The sequence below is a fragment of the Argiope bruennichi genome, chromosome X2 (genome assembly GCF_947563725.1).
Source record: "Argiope bruennichi chromosome X2, qqArgBrue1.1, whole genome shotgun sequence".
Lineage (NCBI taxonomy): Eukaryota > Metazoa > Arthropoda > Arachnida > Araneae > Araneidae > Argiope > Argiope bruennichi.
In genome coordinates, this window is record NC_079163.1 from 73487123 (window position 1) to 73509222 (window position 22100).

At 29.8% G+C, this 22100-nt stretch overlaps 2 protein-coding genes across 2 annotated transcripts in view; both read left to right on the forward strand.

Moving 5' to 3' along the window:
• LOC129960873 (doublesex- and mab-3-related transcription factor 2-like) overlaps positions 1-1960 on the forward strand; it is a 40896-nt gene extending 38936 nt beyond the window's left edge. Inside the window, exon 4 of the mRNA XM_056074581.1 lies at positions 1366-1960. Coding sequence (XP_055930556.1) covers positions 1366-1781 — 416 coding nt within the window. The 3' untranslated portion in view covers positions 1782-1960. The remainder of the gene's footprint in view (positions 1-1365) is intronic.
• A 5726-nt stretch (positions 1961-7686) lies between these two features.
• Positions 7687-10542, forward strand: LOC129960892 (uncharacterized). Its single transcript, XM_056074609.1, has 2 exons — positions 7687-7797; positions 10064-10542. Exons 1-2 carry the CDS (start codon positions 7734-7736, stop codon positions 10513-10515), a joined length of 516 nt encoding a protein of 171 aa, XP_055930584.1. The 5' UTR covers positions 7687-7733; the 3' UTR covers positions 10516-10542.
• The last annotated feature ends 11558 nt before the right edge of the window (positions 10543-22100 follow it).

A 22100-nucleotide genomic window follows, 5' to 3' on the forward strand; every position in this document is an offset into this window, starting at 1 on the left:
AATTATAATATATCTACAGCTTATTTTTATCAGAATTTTTTATTTAATGATTATTTTTTATAAAGATAATATTTCCTATAAAAACTATACTCAATACGCTACGAATTAATAAATCACAATTTCTGAATCAAAATTTCATTTATATTAATACTATATTTGTTGATTTTTGAAATTTCTTATGATTTTCTTTTATATAATACATCAATTTTTAAAGTGTTATCAGGGACGTGCAATGGAATTCGATATTTCCTTTCTCAGAATTTTTTTTAAGAGTCTATTTTGATTTTCAGTCGGCAAAATTAGAAGGTATAATCGAACGCTATATTTTATTCTGTGGGTCACATTGTTTGGATAAATATGATTGGATTGTTTAGAAAAAAGTAAATAAAGATACTGAAATTTCATTTCTCAAGTCGGCAAGTTTGTATATATATATATATATATATATATATATATATGATTCCCAATGGTAGCTTTCATTGTTGAACTTTCAGTCAAATCTATTTTCTTATTTATCAAATCTCTAAATCACAGTTTTACTTTGATCTTAATCAATTAAAGGGCAGTAATGATTTTATAGTTTGCAAATATTAAATCCCCTTATCTCTTTTTATATGATCTTAAGCATACGATAATTTTAATTCCGGAATCAGATTTGTCATGTGTTATTTATTAAGAATATGTGAACTATTTAGGAGATGTGCATACTTCTAAAGTTACAGATATTTTTTAACTGTGGATTTCTTAAGCAAATGATATTTCTACTTATTTTACGAGTTAAGGAGTCTACAGCTATAAATTTATATTATTCTTTTATGTATACGTAATTTCTAATTGCATAATAAATACAGTTATTGAAATAACAGAATCATGTGCGTCTTTAATGGATATATATATTTGTATATATATATATATATTGTGTGTATATATATATATATTTGTATATATATATATGTATATATTAAAATTTCAAAATTATTTTCTCGAATCATTTATTCCGAAAATAGTTTTCTGATTAATAATAGTTCGAATTATTTGTTATTACAATCACTCAGTTTTAAATTAAAAATGGAGTTTTTTGAAATTGATATTATACTTACGAGTTCTAGCACATTTATAAATTATGCGTGAAAAAAAAATGTTTTTCTGCAAAGTTCACCACAAGAGTCGGTATTTTTACTGTCTCTCTCCTCTCTTTCTCATAACTGAGATATTCCTTATCTCAGCATCTTTGCAAATATGAAAGTCAAGTTAATGAAAAATGTTCTTTAGAGGGGAAAATACAACGACTATATACCTAATAAGTTGATAGCGAATTGAAAGAACTCATCTTTATACATATGATGTTTTTTGTTTTTTTTCCAGGGCACAATGTACAGTCATCCAGCCATCCTCAATCACTGCTGCTTCTGAAAGCCTGCGATCGCCTCCGCAAAAGAAGATGCTTCGCCGACAAAGAACTGGACGCATTGTTGTCACCACTGCATAATTTCCAGAAGCAAATATCGTCCTCATTCGAAGCCATGCCACTGCCATTTACGTTTCCAGTGCAACCAATCTCAGTTCGAAGCCAGCCGTTGGATTGTTGCATGAAAAAACAACTTCTGTTAAATGAACATACTGATAGCTTTTACAATGTGATACCCCAAATCGCTTCATCTGCGAAGAATTCGTTAAAAGCAAGTGATTTTTCTGTACTAAATGTAAGCAAGGCGAATAAGTCCGAAAATGCGAACAAGAGCTTATCGTTTTCTGTGGAATCCATCATCGGCAAAAAGTAGCGATACAAACTATTGCGGCTCTGATTTTTAAACCAACAGATGATAAAAGTTTTGGGCAAACGGAATTGAGGCATCAGAATGAATTAGAATTTTCGGTTGTCAAAACTAAAATAAATAAATTAAGCTTCTGATTAATTCATATCAGTTTTTGTCCTTTTAACAGTGATGACCTTTCAAGTTTGATGTGAAAAAATTGCAATCTATGAAAATAGTGTAGTTATGTATAATAAAGAATTTTTGTGTGCCTCTTTTAACATTCTTTTTCTCAATACATCTTTTTTATAATAGAATTTCTGCAAGTAAAAAAAATAAAAAATGGCAATACATCCTTTTTGAAAAGCTTTTTAATTACTTTTAATTTTTATAATTTAATATCTAAAATATATTTTTGTTTGCATATATTTTATTTCTACAACGTAACATCTCCTCCATCATGAATCTTGTAAATCGTTTTCTTTACAATAATTGCACTTCTTAAAAATGATTGTGACACTAGGGGGGGGGGAGACAGCTTTCATCACGTCGATTATAAACAATCATTCAAAATCATATTCAAAATCTGTAATGGAGAACTCACACACTTCACTAAATCCATCTGATATAAAAAAGTTACAATATTATACAATTTAAAATATGTAAATAAAAAAAATAAAAGGAAAAATAATTTACACTTTGGCAGCTACAATCTGAAAGATTGAATTTGTAACTTCCAGCCTTTGGCAATTGGTACTGAAGACGAAACTTCGTTAATCTCCACTCTTTGTGGGTAGCTGAAAACTCGCAAAACATTACTATTGGCTTCACGAACTACAAAACATACTCAAACGATATGAGAGATCTCCAGAGCTCAGCAAAGAGCATGATTAAAAGAAAAAATCATGCTTATTAATTAAATTTCTCATTAGAATCTAAAAATGCATGCATTTTTAGTGAAAAGTTTTAAGTTTTCCATTGGATTCAATTTTTTAACTAATTTTTTTCAACTTGATCCAAAAGTTGTCTCTCTTGGTTCAGTCTCCAAAATGAAACGAAAAGCTGATTTTTATTAAATAAAACGATTTTTTTTTCTTTGAGAAGTGCGTAAGTGCACATGTTGACTAAAATCGAAATATAAACTATCCATGTATTTTGATATTACTTTTCTTTATAAGAATAAAGAGCTTTCGTAACTTTCCGTAATTATATATATATATATATTACGTAAAATTCATCAGGTGAGTGTACGGTGAAAAGTTCAACAAGCTCGATGACAGATAATGATGTTTGTTCACAAAAAAAAAAAAAAAAAAAAAAACACGAAAACATCAGTAGCAAAACACAATCTGAGCATATACAAAAACAATACTTGCAAGTATCAACAGTGCCCAAGCATAAAATCTTTATTAAATAACCTCAACAGCAAAATGGGCTCTGAGAAAATTCGCTCTGGATGACAATTCCAAAGAGAGAATTCGCTCAACTACTCCTTCTCGTGTGTATTCCTCCGCTGTTATAACTCCTTTGACAAAGCATCGAAAGATCTAGAAGAAGTTACAAATCCAGAGTCCTAATAGAAAGATCGCCAAATTTTCAGCATATTCAAGAATTTTTATTTTTATGGCCAAACTCGCCAAGTTTATCCCCAAGGCATTGATCTCGCATCCGTTAGAACTATCTAGAAAACTCTCTTCCTTGTTATGAGATTACTGTGCAAGGAAACAATATTACAACTTCGTAACAATATATACAGTCAAAAATAGGTTTAATAAAGAAAATCTTTATATCGCACCCCAGAGGCTATAAATATGAGATTATAATACGACACTCTTGCCTCACACTCCCGCTGGTGTGGTGTGGAAGTTGCAGAAGGGGTGCCAAGTCAGGTGTAGTCATAGTCATATCTGACCGCGGTTCAAAATTACGAGGTTCGTCCTAAAACAGTCCTAGTGTTGCTTTAAAACGGGACGCTAATATAACTAAACTGAACTAAACTAAACTTACCTCATACAATTCTCACACTAAAAAATTGCAAACTGCGAATGATTTTTAACGGTATCAAGGTACGGAATATAAATAAACAATTTATGAATAAGTCTTACATTATTTTTTGACTGCGATTTGTGCTTTGTTAAAAGTATGAAAATCTGCTCTTCTTTGTAAATTATTAAATGAAATTCTTCAGCAATTCAAAATACTGCAGCTCAATAATATTATCACTATAACTAAAAGCTACACAGCTAACCACGGGTATTTTTCATAATTTCTTAGAAAACAATCTGAGGAGTCATAAGATTTATTAAAAAAAATAGTTGCATTACAGAAAATTTAGGAAGAACGACGCAATATATTATGTAATAACTATGCAGTTAGATTCAAAATCTTAAAAGCAAAAGGTTTTGAAATGTTATGAAGTAGATTTGGTCTTTGCTTTTCTTCAAAATCTGAATATAAATTCGGTATTTAGCTGCGAATTCCTGCTAAAATAAGATATTTTGTAGATGAAAGCTGATCAAAACGAGCGGGAGCCATCTGTCCAAAACTTTCTCGAATGCACTATAATTAAGACGTAACCCCCCCCCCCCCCCTGCATAAATAACTGGCAATTGATATTTGGTAATAATTGGCAATTGAAATTCTTACTAGACTTTTATTTATTCTTATTTGTTCATTAGTATCCTTTCTGAAATGTTTTGAAATAGTCTGTATAAATCAAAAGAGGGGGGGGGGGGTCAATTTTGAATTGTGTTGCATATTTTAATACCAACCATAACAAAAAAAAAATCTAGTACTTTATTTACCGATATTAACACTTTACCGACCGGCCGTCGATTAATCGACGTTTTGTTCTCAGCGCTTACCAACCGGCCGTCGATTAATCGACGTTTTGTTCTCAGCGCTTACCAACCGGCCGTCGATTAATCGACGTTTTGTTCTCAGCACTTACCAACCGGTCGTCGATTATTCGACGTTTGCTCCCCAGCGCTTACCGACCGGTCGTCGATTAATCGACTTTTGACCGATCTGTGGTGACTACGTTTTCCACCAATTCAGCATGCCCTGAAAAAAATTCAGCTGTCGTTTTCTCGAGTGCAGCTGAGCGGGCGGTGAAATGGCATAGTATGTTCGAACCGCTACCGGTCGGTAAAGTGTTAAGAAACAAAAGCTAAATATCCATTGCTACCATATTAATTTATTTTCATAAACATTTATAGTATGAATCTAATAATCTATACTTATAAATAAAGCTCAATGTGTGTGTGTGTTGGCGCTCTACTGACCAGGTCATTTGACCTACAGCTACCAAATTTGGTACATTGTATACCTTAGAGGTCGGGAATGTGCACCTGGGGTTCCTTTTTTTGAATTTTTAATTGGAATTTTGATTATTAATTAAAAACTAACTTTCCCGCCAAAATCTTCCATTTTCCCCACCGCCAAATGAGTAAGGCTTCAGTTTTTTTTCCCCCAACAGTAATGAGGCTAGGGTTAACATTTTTCGGCCGATTATTTCAAACTATTCTGTTTATTTTTTTAATGTTTTATGCATTTAAAATTAATCATTGTTAATTAATCGATCTTTCAGATTCATTCTGAAGTACTTTTGAATTAAGATAACGCAGAATAAAGGAAATTAAAAATGCTTAATCTGCATAGCGTTACCCCAACTGGCGTAGAAAAATTCACGCATTTGCGGTACCGTAACTGGCGTTGAAAATTCACGCATGCGCATTGTGTTCCGATTGTTGTCATGCAAACCATGACCAACGGGTGCGGATTTGATTTAAATTATTTTTAGGTTAGTTGCATGCTTTTGTAATTAAATTGTATTTATGTTAGTTATATATTTTTTGTATATGCTTATAGTTTTAAGTACATCGTTTTTTAAGTAGTTTTTTTAAACCTGTTTTCGACCGATTATTTTAAACGATTCATTTCATTTTCTTAGTGATTGATGCATTTAAAATTAAACATTGTTAATTAATCGATCCGTTCATGATGAATCTAAGAAAATTTTGTTGACAAATTCTAGAGATATTACATAAATTAAGAAAGATATTGTTTAGTGCCCATAAAGTTTAAACGCTCAGTGACTCGGTTATCAGTAATCATATTATAAAAAAATGCTTTGTTTCAGTAAAAAATATTATATTAATTGCAGATTAATTCTTTCCACTTTAATACGTTATGACTGAAGGCCTAATAATATTATGAGTGAATTATATGACTATCAAAATTTGAAGTTTTTAAAATATTTTGATGAAGAATCTATTAAAGTAGGAATTGCGTAAAATATTTAATTATTAAAATTTAAACGAACATTAAGATTGGCGAACCAGCTGGTCGTCAAAGGCGGCCAGTTAATAATAATTGTAATGTAACACACTGAATTTCGAATCGATAACTTCTATTTGCATAGCATATTAATAGCAAAGAAAAATTATTGGTATGGAGTTATTATATTTAGATGACAACTAAAAAATCAGAAAATCTAATTTTCAATTAATTAATTTAATCTTCCAAAAAATGTTACATACCTTTATGTCACGTAAAATAACATTTTTTTACTAAAACGATTTCAGAAATGAAATAAATCAATTTATTAGCCAAGATAGTTCCGATTTTTGACTCTTTTTGAAACAGAATTTGAACTTATCGACAAATATTTCATATTAAGAATAATAGCTAGATTTGAATTTTAAAAAATTAGATTTTCAAGAATTCTTCTTAGAGATCTTTACTGTGTATTGAATATTATCGTTCTGATATAACCTAGTATATAGATGAATTCAAACTAAAAAGAAAAAAAAAAAGAAAAAAAAATTGTAAAAATACATTATGTGTGTGTGTGTTATCTCATCTTAATTTACATCCAAACCTTTCAGACAATCAACTATTTTGTTCTATTAATTTATTAAAAATAATTAAATTTTTCTTCCAATTTTTTTATTTTATTTATCTCTCCATTACATTTTATAAAATACCTTCGTCGGAGACTAAGGCGACTAAAATTTAGACAATCCCATTAGTAAAACGCATATACCATGCAAATAAATGGATACGACTAATTTTGTATTCTGCAAATTTATGAAATAACATTAATTTAATGGTAGAAAGTTAATTTCAGAAGTAAACTTAAAGCTTCTTTGCATGATGATGGCAATTTCCATCATAACGTTTAGTGAACAAAAAATAGCACTCAAAACAGGTGTACTGTAATTTGAATGTTGCTGGTAACTTTTTCAACGACTATTGCGTAATAAGAAACGTAGCTATATATATATAAATCAAATGCCACGATAATTATAACGAGTTTGAACTTGTCATTCCACTGTTTGTTGTGCTTTGAAGAAACGTACGATTTTTTGAATATTTTTTATAACTAATCTGAGATTATTATTATTATTATTATTATTTTGCTAATAAAATTGATAATGAGTGGAGAAATTTAGAAGAGGGACATTTAAAATTTTGTACAGAGCTTAACATGTAAATTTATATGATGATGGATATTTCCATCATACTTGTTTTTAATTATTTTATATTATATATTTATACTAGGATTTTTTAAACATTTTTCCTTTAATCTAGAGAATCTTGTTAATCTAAATCGTTAATCTTGTGAAATATATCACCTATTTCACAAAAAAAAAAAAAAAAAAAAAAAATCATGCAAAGAAGCGTTAAATCTTGGAATGTATCAGAATGCATAGGAAAATGGAATAAAATTTTACGATTTCTCTGTCATTTTATTGTGGGGGTGTGTCTATATGTGTGTGTGAATTTTAACAAAGAAATCAAAATTTTGTCACGGTGAATGGGTGTTTCCTTGCATCTCCATCTGCATGGAAAATAACTCCTGGCATTTCTTTTGTCATCTTTGCGTATAAAAGACCAAATGCACCTCCAGAAAACACACTCACACGGCCCACTCCATCATATACTTTTCGGTCTCTTCTGCACCTGCCTTCAACTATGTCTGCCTGGGCACCTTTAGTTTCTTTTCTGGGATTTTGCATACTCAGTGTCACAGCCCAACGTAAGTATTTAATTTAAAAATATTTCTCTCCGTTAAGGTAAACGCTTTGTAAAATTTGTACCAGAATTCGATTCAAAATTTAAAACTGAAGAATTCAAATTTATTTAAAATATTTCATGATAATGATTCCAGAAATATTGGGAAGGTGGTTCGGTCTTTTAGGAAGAAATTCAATTCTAACAAAAACCCACCGTGTATATGAGCCTGGTATTCATCAAATAAATAGGAATTATGCATCCGGTCACTAACAAGGTATTTAGCTGTGATGAAATTTGGTTCATTAGATCACAGCTAAAAATGAGAGATAAGTCCCTAAATAGTTGTAAGATAGTTTCAAAACGGGATGTAATAAAACAAAACTAAAAAAGTGAAAAAATTTTCAAAAATGGATGGATTAGTTTTTATATTATTAGGACTTTATACATTGTTTGCTGAATTTTTTTTTCTTTTATTGTAATTTAGAAATAAATTCAATGTCTAAATTCCACGATAAATGCTCATTACGGTTTGCTATACATATGAAAATTATGGACATTTTTTGATGCATTAATCTTAATTAACCGCGAAGTTCAGATGTTTAGATAATGCAACACTAACAGTTCGGCATTAAATAGAGACTGAATAATTAACAAAACAGCAAGCAAGAAACAATTTTAACTAAGCTACTAGCGCATGTTTCATTTCTCTGTTGTAGACTTCACTCATACACATCAAAGAGCATTCTACTCTTTTTTTTTAAAATATTAAGACTTTCGGCGTGTAAATATAAGCCACATATGAAGTTAAAGAAGGAGTATCATCATATAAAATTTTAATCAAGATATTAATTTGGAAAAGGTTTTCCCTTTTTGATAATAACTGCTTTGACAGTTTTTGCCTGACCCTTTTTCTTCAGCAGAATAAATCGTTGGCTTTCAATGGAACTTTTTAATAAAAATTTAACCTTACCATGTAAAATAAAGAAAAAAGATATTTGAATGAACTTATATCAGATGTATAAAAAATAATACTTTCTCTAGATATAATTCCAAGATGTGTCATTATTAATGAAGTCATTTAATTAAAATCCCATATATAATGAAATACTGTTGCATATTATTTGGAATATAAAACTTAATCATAAAAACTTGAGTGTTTTCAATATAAAAGAAATTATAATCATGTTTTAACTCATTTGACTCTGTAAGTGGAATAATTCTGTCATGACGATTGCCAATCATCATTTTCAGCGGAATATTGCATGTCCGCCAATGTTCGTATATCACCAGCAGCAGAATCAGCTGATAATAGGCGATAATTAACTGTTGACATGTGTGGATTATTCCGCTTACGAATTCAAATGAGTGAAGAATTTAAAGCTGTAAGTGAGGAATATAAAGATTATGGGCTACAATATAACTATGCCTTTTTATTGAAAGCAGTATTGTGGAATATATATGCCTTTGAGAATTATCTTTTTTAAATTTTGGGGGTTAGATGTCTCACTGAGATAAGTTTCATACAATTCATATAAAATCACCTCTACAATACACTGTAACGATGTTTGGGAAATTCTTATAAATTGAAGAATTCAAATTTAGTTTTAGGACTTGTTCAAAGCTTAAAAATTATCTTATGGAAAGAAAATAGCCTTCAAATAATCAACTAATATTAACTCAAACTCTTGATTAAGTAATTTTTTTAACTAGACAATTTGATGAGTCCCTAACAAAATATTTTTTTTAATGCTCAATAGCATCGGCTATATGTATTAGCTATTTTACTCCAATAAAACATATCACGTTTTCATGTATTATGAGTCATTAAAACCAGAGATACAGACAACAGTAATTTAGTCAAATTATAGCCGGTGAGAAAAGTATTCTGCTTTAAAACTAGCATATGAATAATTTTTCTTCCTGTCGTTCAATAAATTGACAGGTTTGTGAGCCATGCTAAATTCTGATAGAATACTTTTTAAAAAAAAATGTTTAAATTTTAGTACTTCTGCTTTAAAACCAATTTGAATTCCACCAGCAGAATGACCCTATCCTTATTTTTTCAATATTGAGTAAACGTTGCAAAAAGCTTCAAAAAATAAGTATAAAGGTCTTTCTGAATTTTACAAATTGCCGGTAATGGTGCATTAATTTACTCAATAGTTACATAAAACATTTTTCATTCAAATGGCTTTAAAAAACGTTAAATGGCAAACTACTCCGATTTTAATATTAATGAGAAAACCTTCTCATTTATATTAAATTTAAGCAAAATATTTCCTTTTTAGAACGAGTTTCTTATGAAACCCAAGGTGCCAAACTTTTCATTCCAGTTGGACGGCAATTAAATTCAGCAATTCAACCTACAACCGAAAGAAATGGAGAACCATCAAAATTTTATAGAGTCCAAGAGGAGAATGAAATCCCAAGTCCATATGAATTTGGATTTTCAACGAATGATGGGAATGGAACCACTCAACATCGCCAAGAAATTCGTTTAGAAAACGGAGACATCAAAGGTAGCTATGGATATCTCGATCCTGTTGGTGTCTACAGAAAAGTAGAATATTACACAGATGAAACTGGTTACCATGCTAAAGTAACTTCCAACGAACCAGGACTTTCCAACAAAAACAGTGCCAACACGATTTTCGTTGTAAAAAATCCACCTGCAGCTGCCATTGTCTCTGAACAACAAAGACGTCCTGTTATTTTGGTTCCAGCAAGAGCAGTAGTATGATTCAAACAAACCTTCAAAATTCTTACCTAAATAAATGATACTGAAATTTAAGATTAAATGGACTTTTTTTATTATAGATAAAACACTGCCTGATATAATATGATATATTATGGATAATTTACACTTAAAATGCGAACTATTAAATCTAAAGTCAACATTTGCTGTTTGTTATTACACTTTACATCAGAAGAGCTTAAAACCAAATAATATTTGAATCTAATACAGTACATTTATTCCTGTAATCTATCTTAAATTCACACTTCCAATTCGGTTTTGGATACAATACAATTGCCACAGAAGAAAAAGCGCAAGACAACGTGCATCTGAGTGTTAAGTAGCATGCGAAATTATGATTGTCTTGTAAATGTCACGGCAGTGGCATTAATTTAGTGTAAACATAAGAATTTAAGATTTAATGACAAATGCCATTTTACTACAGTTCAAAGTTAAGAAATAAATACCTGAATAACTATGGTGTAATTTCAAAATGGAATGCTGATCAAACTAAACTTATCAATGATTAATAAATAGAACATACGAATGGCGTTGAAAGAAACATAAAATAAAAATCAGAGAAAATAAAAGGTAATTTAATTTTAAATGGAATTTATTTCGCTAATTTCTGACATCTGTTTGCAATGTTTTAGCCTTGAATTAAAATACTAGACAAGACAACTGTATTGACATCTGCAAGAATATTATTGAGTTCATGTAAATGTAGTTGTTACTTTTCAAAATACCAAATTTATTTGATTGCTCATTACTTTATCTTTTGAATCATGCAAGTACATGTAAATAAACGTGACATAATGGTTTGAATTGCTTAAAATCGACTTTAAGTGGCAAAGAAAATGGTGTCATTTGTTGTAGCACACATAATTTGATGTTATTAATTATTTAAGTGTATAGTAAAAATTCGACTTCGAAATTATCTTTTTATCGGCATCAATTTATTCAGAAAATTCAGAATATCTTTTCGTACTCTTAATATTTATAAAGATAAGTTATTGAATTCAAACGATTTCATTACTAAACTAGACTAGATACAATAGATGAACTAGATACAGTAAAATGAACTAGAGTGTCTGTCCAGGTAAAGATATAGGAAAGGCAAATTTATGCTCATACTAGTACCTGGTTTTTCAAAACTTTCAAATATATTTTGCTCCAATGCTTCATAGTTCTTTGCTTTGTGGTTACCCAAAAAATTCTTAATAACTTAGACTAAAAAATTCTTAAACACCAAACGATTCAAAATTATGCAACTACTCAGGATTACGATTATCACGTTATTCAGCCAAAAAACAAATGGTCCATTAAGATTGTCATAAAAAGGACTACCCTACGACTAGGACTAAGATGATATCTTCGCCTTTCTCAAAAATGTATTAGGTTATTCTGTTATTAGAGTGTTCAGCTGACTGAAACTCGAACGAAAAGACCATTGCCATTTATTATGGTTGAACTGGACCGAACTAAAGAAGCAAACGTAATGTTTAACTTAAAAACAATAAACTATCTTAGAACTGTCATGGAGCCATATCGTGCAAGAAATATAACCCGCCAATGTTTCAAATGCAGTTTTTTCCATCACATTGCTGGCTTCCGTAATATAAAACCAAGATGTCTAAAATGTGGTGCTAATCATAAAACAAATGCATATTCAATTAAAGAACAACTTGAAAAACCACAATGCATTTGCTATAGAAAAATTAGCTACGCTGTGTCTTCTGAAGGGTGTGAGGCATTCTCTAAAGTTGTCAGCGCACAACTGAACAGATTTTTTAAAAAAATGATCTCCAGAAAAAATACTTTTAAAGGCGATCAAGTTCTAATAAACGATTCTGTTTCATTTTCGGATCTTTTAAAGCCTACCGAAGAACAACAGATGGTGCGACGAGAATACAAACAAACCGAAAATGTTATGAATGATCAAGCGATCTATTGATGGCTACAAGGATTTAACTGATGGCTTGAAAGAAGTTAAAAAAATTGCTACAATAATTCCCTTAACTACTTGCTCAAAAAGGAAAATTAAAATATGCGAAAACGCACATGGATAAAGTATCCCTCATCATGAAATTAATCCCTACCCCCACCCTTCAGCACGTCGAAGCAACTGTTGTTGCATTTAATATTAAAGACGATGACCCAATCACATTTACATCTATTTACATCCCTCCTAGTTCTCACAAATCAATTTTCACATTCGACATCGAAAATCTTCCTCAGATTAGTTAAAATCAAATAATTTGTGGCGGTTTTAACGCCCACAGTTGAGTCAAAATAGTTGACTAATAAGTAACGTCATACGAGTTGAGTGTTTTACAAATAACCTAAGAGAAAACACATTTAATTCATTTGCATTATAAGCAGATCTTGAAATTTTAGCACCACGCTCCCTACTAGATATGATATATTCTCAGCCAGTACTATAAATCTTGCAATAGTTAGACTTTCATTATCCATAAGAAAATTACTTCCATTCCTGAACTTATCTCTGATCATAATCCAGTATTGCTAAATTTTTATTCAAAATATTATCTTCCGATATAGCGGTAGAAAACTCAACAAACAGGAACAACTTCAAACATTTACTCTAATGCTCTGAAATTGACCTAATTGAAGACCACCAAACCCAAGAATAGTTAGAAAATTCTATTGTTAAATTCGAAACTAGAATAATTGCTGCCTCTAAACCTGGTAAATTAAACCAAAATTACATTGATTCCAAAATTAGAAATTTCAGAAAAAAAAAAAAAAAAAAAAAAAGAAGTTATGCCAGGAAAATTTTTCAAACACTAGAGAACCCAGTCTACAAGAGAGTTACAAAAAATATTCAAAAAGCTGAAAGATTTGAATTTGTAAATTAATTAATGCTAATACATCAGATGGTACCTTTTGGAATTTTGTTACAATTTTTTAAAAAAAAAAAGCTTTTAAAAAGAAAAGAAAAAAAATCGGCCCTTAAAGGCCAGTTAGTATTGTAAACATGGATACTGACAAAGCAAACTACTTGATTGATAGCCTTGACACGCAGTTTCAGCAGAATAAACTTAAAAATAAAGAAACAGAACAACTTGTAAATAATACAATCAAAAGTTTTCAGAATTCTCTCCCAAATTACTTACCACATATTGAACCCCCAACTAATGCTGAAATTAATGATTGTATTAAAAATCTTAAAATTCACAAAGCCCTAGGAATTAACAGCATCAACAACAAAGTTATTCAAAATATTCCCCCAAACTTCATCTCATTATTATAGCTTATTATCTCTAAAATTATGTCTATTGACTATTTCTCTTCTAAATGGAAAACAGTAGCTGTTTTTCCAATATTAAAACCGGGTAATTAAATCAAACTCAGTAGTTATCGACTGATCTCACTTCGTCCTTCCCTCAGAAAAATTGCTGAATATATAATTCTGACTAGATTAAATAACTATCTTGAATACAATAATCTTCTTTGCCCGGAACAATTCGGATTTAGAAAGAACTTCTCAACATCTCATCAACTTGTTAGGGTAGTTAAATATATCGAAGAAGGTTTTGTTAATAAACAAAAATCAGCTGATTATTATTATTATTATTTGACATTCAAAAAGTCTTCGATAGAGATTGGAAAGATGGTCTTATTTAGAAGTTAATTACTTACAATATCTCCCTTTACATTATCAAAGTCATTATCTTCTATCTGCAAAATAAATCCTTCCGCGTCAGAGTCAATAACAATTTACCAGAGTTAAAACCCATCAAGACTGGAGTTGCCCAAGGATCCAAAATTCGCCCTATTCTATTTTCTCTCAACATTAATGGCATTCCGAAACAATTCAACACAATGGTATGCATGTATACAGACGACACTGCAATACTAGTCAGGAATAGAAATTCAAATTTCATCTCGCTAACACTCAATACACATCTAACCCCCCTTGAAAACTGGTTCCTAAATTGGAAAATCGAAATAAATGCGAGCAACACTTGAAACCATTATGTTTACCATATTAACTTTCACTCCATTAAACTTAACCAAATTATCCCGCGATCTAAGGAATGTAAATATTTAGGCGCAATTCTTGATAACAAATTCAATTGGAAACCCCATTTTACTTACACAAAAAACAAGTTTCCAGATTTCCCATGTAAACTCTACCCCCTAATTGCTCGAATCTCTAAAATGAGTGGGGAAAATAAATTACTTATTTGCACATCCTACTTACGGCCAATATGCATGCCCGATGTGAGAATAGGTTGCTAAATCTAATTTAAGAATTTTTGAATTCAACAAAATAATTTAAGCAGAAGATTCTGCAACTGTAAATGGTACATATCAAATATAAATATGTACGAAGCTTTTGATTACCTGCCCCTCAAAAAACTTCATTAAAAAATTTGCTATTATATTCTTTCAAAAATTCGATTCAAATTATAATGAAGCTATTCTCTTCATCCCTAAATATAACCCAAATATTCGAATTAAAAGATGTAGAAATATTCTTCTTTAATTTCATTTATTTTAAATTTTAAAATTAAATTTTATTGCATCATTTATTCATTCTCGCTAACTCTCTATAATGCAAACTGATGAACGTGAGACAAATTGACATGAAACAATTAGATAAAATTTTAAATAATTGTTGATTAGAGGAAGTCCTAAGATATTTTATTAATCTGATTATCACGGCAAAATTCACCTTTTAGTTGTTATATGGCTTTTTTTAAAAAATTTCTTGCACTTGCATAAATAAGAACATCACAGCATATATACAGTTTTGTTGCCCTTATTTGATACAAGACACTACAATACTTAATTGATTTTTGCATACTAGCTTAAGAACTAGCGACATAAATTATAAATCAATTTATCAAGGAAGATCGACAGTGCTTCTCGTTTGTTCCTTTCTTCTAAATATTTAATTAACGCGACAATCTGGCTGTTCGCAGCCCTTTCCAGTTCAGAACGACGCATTCAAAATCGGAAAACAAAACGGGGAAATTCATTATTTTATCAAAACACATATTTTGCAGGGTATTTTGGAGGAGTATTCTTATGTAACAAGAATCAACAATATTGGAGAGTATCAACAATAAACAGTATCAATAGTATGGAGAATCTAAACCATATAGAAGTTGCAAAAGGCTTGGTAGACCGTTTGAATATTAGGAAAAAGAAGAAGGGGTGGGGGAGACATCCCAGAAGAGTTCTAATTTATTCAAAATTGGAGAACTTAATAAAAGTTCTCATTTCCAGAATATTTCTCTTTCTACTATAAGTTTCTCATCTCTAACTTCTGTTTATATATGTATATACGTACCCATCATATTCTAATCTAAATACTTGGAAGTGAAAAGTTATTGAGTAAAGCAAAATATTTTTCTCATCATACAAAACTTTTAACAATTAGCAAATAAAAATATAAACGTGGCAATTCCCAGCTTTAACACCCTCTACTAAAACTAAATGGGTAATAATTTTTTTAAAAACTGAAAGGTGAGTAAATTTATGAAATGAGTTAATAAACCATTAATTAAATTTTGATATTTTTTTCCCCTTAAATCACTTACTTCGCTACTTAAATCGATTCATACTATCTGTATGCATTATATATAGATAAATATCACATTAATACTCAAAATTATTTAAAATTATGAAGAATTTTTTTACCCCACATTAATTTTCAATGTTTTTGAAATAGGATTGAAATCACTATTGATAAAATTCTCGTAAAAACTACTGAAAATAAAATCTTTTGAGTTTTCTATGTCATTTTTTCTCGTTAGCATATAAGCATAATGAATGAGAGAATAACAAACAAAAGAGCAACACCACAAGAAAAAAAAAAGCCATTGAAAAGTTGACAAATCAAAACCTAAAAATCATTTAAACAAAATAAATAGATACATGTTTTATTTTTTTAGAACGTGAAATACATCTCAGTTGTAAGTATTATACATTTTAATTAAAAACATACTGCTAGGAAGCTACTTAAAGAAATCATGCTAGTACAAAACAGAATTAATCTATATTTTCGAATAGAAACAAGATGACAACATAAATACAATAAAAAGAATAATAAGTATAAATAATAAATCATAACAAAAAAATAAGCCTACTGCACTTCAATAATACACAGCAATAATAGAATGATCGCATACTTTGAAAAAATAAAAACACACCAACCATAAACACAAATATTAACAAAAAAAGTTTAATTCAACGAAAAATTATCATAAAAAGATAGTGTAGGCTTACCAGTGATGGATTTAGTATTTTACGGTCCCAGGCAGTTCAAATATGAGACGCCTCTTTCAATCAACAGGCCAGTACATAGTTTCACATTTCAACAATTAAGTTATTAACTGTGATAAAATATTATATATGATTTATGAATGCTCGGCATTCATGTTAGCACACAAATACATTTAATTAGACTTTTGGTTTATTCAAATGCTGTAGTAACTAAATGTACGTATTGGTACAATCACAAACTTGGCCAATTAAAACTGACAAATAATCATAATATTCTATAATTCACAGTATTTGTAATTTTTTTTTATATAGATTTATGTATTTGGTAACTAGGCTAATATTTTTTAAATCAATCTACTTGCATTCCATCCCAGCCGCCCTAGGCAGCTATCTAGTCTGAAATCAGTCACTGATACTTACTACTATTATGATCACTGCAAAATTAAAGTAGAAGAAAAATTTGGTTTCAAGCTACAGAAATGAAAGATAAATAAGCAGAATTAAATATTAAAACTCACTTTTAACAATGAAAAGAAATTAAAAACACAAAAAAAATGAACTTTTTCTTAATGATAGAGTACCAATAGAAATAATTTCTAGTAATTCCAACCAAAAGTAAAATTTTTAAAATTAAAGTAAAGTAAAATTTTTAATTTTTTTAGACTATCAGTAAAAGTTTGATTTTCATAAGTGGCCAACGATGTTTCATTCTAATATGAAAAAATACCAGCGAATTATCATGTTCGATAAAAATTTCCAGTTTTATAATACACTTCCCTTTTCATCCCAGCCGCCCTAGGCCGCTATCTAGTCTGAAATCAGCCACTGATACTTACTACTATTATGATCACTACAATCAGAAACTTGGCCAATTAAAACTGACAAATAATCATAATATTCTACAATTCACAATATTTGTATTTTTTTTATAGATTTATGTATGTGGTAACTAGGCTAATATTTTTTAAATCAACTTGCATTCCATCCCAGCGGCCCAAGGCAGCTATCTAGCCTGAAATCTGCCACTGATGCTTACTACTATTATGATCACTGCAAAATTAAAGTAGAAGAAAAAATTGGTTTCAAACTACAGAAATGAAAGATAAATAAGCAGAATTAAATATTAAAACTCACATTTAACAATGAAAAGATATTAAAAACACAAAAAAATGAACTTTTTCTTAATGATAGAGTACCAATAGAAATAATTTCTAGTAATTCCAACCAAAAGTAAAATTTTTAAAATTAAAGTAAAGTAAAATTTTTAATTTTTTTAGACTATCAGTAAAAGTTTGATTTTCATAAGTGGCCAACGATGTTTAATTCTAATATGAAAAAATACCAGCGAATTATCATGTTCGATAAAAATTTCCAGTTTTATAATACACTTCCCTGACTTTTCCCGATCACCGGAATTCCCTCACGATTCCCGGTCGACTGGCCACCCTGTCATTGTTGGCAGAGAATGATACATTTAATTAGACTTTTGATTTATACAAATGCTGTAGTAACTAAATGTACGTATTGGTACAATCAGAAACTTGGCCAATTAAAACTGACAAATAATCATAATATTCTACAATTCACAATATTTGTATTTTTTTTATAGATTTATGTATGTGGTAACTAGGCTAATATTTTTTAAATCAACTTGCATTCCATCCCAGCGGCCCAAGGCAGCTATCTAGCCTGAAATCTGCCACTGATGCTTACTACTATTATGATCACTGCAAAATTAAAGTAGAAGAAAAATTTGGTTTCAAGCTACAGAAATGAAAGATAAATAAGCAGAATTAAGTATTAAAACTCACTTTTAACAATGAAAAGAAATTAAAAACACAAAATAATGAACTTTTTCTTAATGATAGAGCACCAATAGAAATAATTTCTAGTAATTCCAATCAAAAGTAAAAATTTTAAAACTAAAGTAAAGTAAAATTTTTTATTTTTTTAGACTATCAGTAGAAGTTTGATTTTCATAACTTGCCAACGATGTTTCATTCTAATATGAAAAAATACCAGCGAATTATCATGTTCGATAAAAATGTCCAGTTTTATAATACACTTCCCTCACGATTCCCGGTCGACTGGCCACCCTGTCAGTGTTGGCAGAGAATGATAATTGACAAGAATACAACCGGAATTTTAAAAATGAGTACAAATGAAACTTTTAAAGAAACTTCCTTTCTTTTTGAATTAATTAACCTTCACATCATATGTATTCCTTCTTATTAATTGAAAATTCTGCTCCGATGAACATTTCAGCAGAAATGCATTTGTGCTAAATCATATGCCTATATGTTCAGCATCCTAACTTCTAGACAGGAAAATTAGATGCACACACATCGCATATTGTCATTAAATTCACAAATTTAGTTAAACTCCTTTTAAAACACTTATTTATCTCAAATAAAGCATGCTATATGTAATAATTTTTTTTAGTTGTATCTCATGGTTATTTACAACAGGGTTGCCACTCAAATCCGGAAAAAAAAATTCCTGTGTTTTCCCCATACATATATGCAATACATAAGGAAGTACACAAACAGCACTCATGTTCTAATTACAATGGAATAACAATACTCCATAGTTTAAAGGGAAACTGCTCAAGAATATTAAAAATATAAGAGAAACTAATTTTAGTCAGAATCAATTCATTCTGATAAGTATTTATAATATTATCACTCGTGGCAAATCCAGTAAAAAGTTGTTTTTTTTTTAATTGAAATCTTATGTATTACTTTATGCTGTCAAAAATGTTTGGAGAACTTTCGCAAAAACTGATATTTTCGACCCAGTAGAAAGAACAAAACTTCAATGAAAATTCAGAAGAACCAGTAACTTACAGGAAATCAGTAAGTCTAGCTAAACCATCTTTAATTATTCTATACATTGCTCGTAGAATAACATCTACTTTCCATTCAGTAGATTTATGTTCCTACTGAAATGCTCAATAGATTATGTGTAGTTTACAAGAACATAAATTTAAAATTGTACAATCATTTTTTCATGGAAATTCTTTTACATGTTATAAAATTTTTAAATTTACATTTCGTCCATCCATACTAATTTGTAAAATTAGCTGTATGTCCAAACTTGATGCAACTTCCTTAAAATTCTGAAATAATTCTTGAAAAGTGGTATGTCTTAAAAATATTGAATTCCAGTAACTTCTGGAGACTCTTTTGGTTGATTCACACCAAAATCTTTCCATAAGATCCATTTGGTATTTCTATGAAATACAACTCAAAGCTTCGTCAAAGCATATTACGAATTTTTAAAAAGATTTCTTAAGAGATTATAAAAAAACCAAGCTAATTTGTAACAAATAATGTATGACATCTAACGAACATTTTTTTTTTTCTTTTTCTATTTTACCATTACTGAACATATGTGAATATATTCCCGATATATCATTGAAAGCATTAAAAGACGAATGTGACGCAACGAGTTTTAATGCTCGTAAATTCTTTACGAGCATTTTTTTCAGCTTTAAGTTATTGTTTTTGAACTAAAAAGTTAGAAATTGGCTCATTTTCAGAGATCAAATTTGTCGTTTTAGGACTTCGCTTATCATCTTCTATATTCCTTTTAAATACAAACTCCCATATCAGTTATGTTTTTGATTTTTTTAATGGCACGCAATTTTGTATGCTTTCTTTTCTTGGCATGGCTAATAAATGCCTGCTTTCTCATATTACTTAAACTTTTATCTTCTTACAAAGCGAGCAGTATGCAGCAAAAGGATTTTGAGGAACTTTACTAACCCATTCAACAAAATCAGGATTCATATCTTTTATTCGTCCAATCTGTATTAAATACAGACTTGTTTAATTCTCTAATCTATTTTGAAAAAGCTCACAATTTCTCAAATAATAAACGAATCATTCAAGTCTCGCTAAGTAGCTGTAATCCGAGAATCTCATGGAAAGAGAAGAACTGTCTCTTGAAATAGAAATTATGCTGATTTATATAGGGGGAAAAGAGGAGGGGGGGGGTAACGCGAAAACACTGTTGTTTCATTTTTGGTGCTAAGGCTACGATATTTTATTCTTGCAATGTTCAGAGATCGGCATTTTTTAGATGGGGGAAAAAAAGGAACACGGAAATATAAAATTTCCTGTATTTTCTCAGTTATATGGAAATTTTCAAATTTCTCTGCTTTTTTTAGATTATTTTCAATTTCCCTGTATTTTTCAGGTTCTCCAAGTGTCATGGCAACCCAGTTATAACATACAGTTAATCTGAAGAATTCATTTCTTCTTACCTATTATTTACTGCTAATTAATGGCTATTCTGTCAATGCAAATAGAAAATAAAAAACTAATGAATGGTTTGCCGATGAAAAATAATATTTCAAGAACAATGTATTATACTAAATTGATTTAGAATATTCAGCATCAAATCATGATAAATTTTTTGTTTTTTCGTTTAAGATTATACGCATAAATGCGAATTTTTTTTAACAGAATTTTATAACACACTTTGTAACAAATTCTTGTACTATTTATATTGTCACAAAAGGAAGATCTGCACACAGTCAGCGTGGCTAAGAGGTAAAGTACGCGCTTGCAACTCACAAAGTCAAGGGTCCGAACCAAGTCGCATTAATTTAAAGGTTGAACTTTAATTTGAATTTCTTATTATTCATTTGTTAATGTTCTAGAACTTTCTATAACCTTCTTTATAATTCTAGATTATTCTATAAAGGTATAAATTCCGAGTTCCACAAGCAGTGGAATCAATTCTTCGCCTGCATGTTACGAGTTGCTTAAAGCTAATAAACTTGATATGGTGTTACTTTGTGATCTGTTATTCTTTGCATCTTCGTGACAATATAATCTTTAAAAGCCACGTTTAATAAAACAAGTGCATCTGAGAGTTCTCGAAAACACAGTACATACAAACACAAGTACAAAATATAGTATTTAAGTTCCTTAAATCGTCTAAATAAAAGTAAAATTCTGTAATTTTTAAATACAATAGATAGAATATGAGGGTTTTCTAATAAAGTGATATTCAGTGGCGACTCTTTCAGCTCCATTGTAGAACTATAACCCTCTCCTCTTATATTATTCTAAAACTATTGATTTTTATTTTAAACGTATTTAGCTATATTTTGATGCTGAGATTTCGATGAATAAGGAAAATGACAGAGAAAGAAAGAACACAGAAAATGAAACGATATTTAGTAGATACACAGATAGGGACTGCATGGTAATATGTTCTCAACAGCATTTAAATTCGCTCACTGCACATAGCTAAGTGAAGAATCAGAAAGTTTAAAGCAAAGTCGCATTTCTGTCAATGAAATTAAAGGTAGTTCGGTAAGA

Excerpts from the sequence above, each read along its gene's own strand:
- LOC129960892 (XM_056074609.1), top strand. The coding sequence starts at position 7,734 with ATGTCTGCCTGGGCACCTTTAGTTTCTTTTCTGGGATTTTGCATACTC. Across the intron at positions 7,798-10,063 it reads ACTCAGTGTCACAGCCCAAC|AACGAGTTTCTTATGAAACC; the intron begins GTAAGTATTTAA and ends TTTCCTTTTTAG.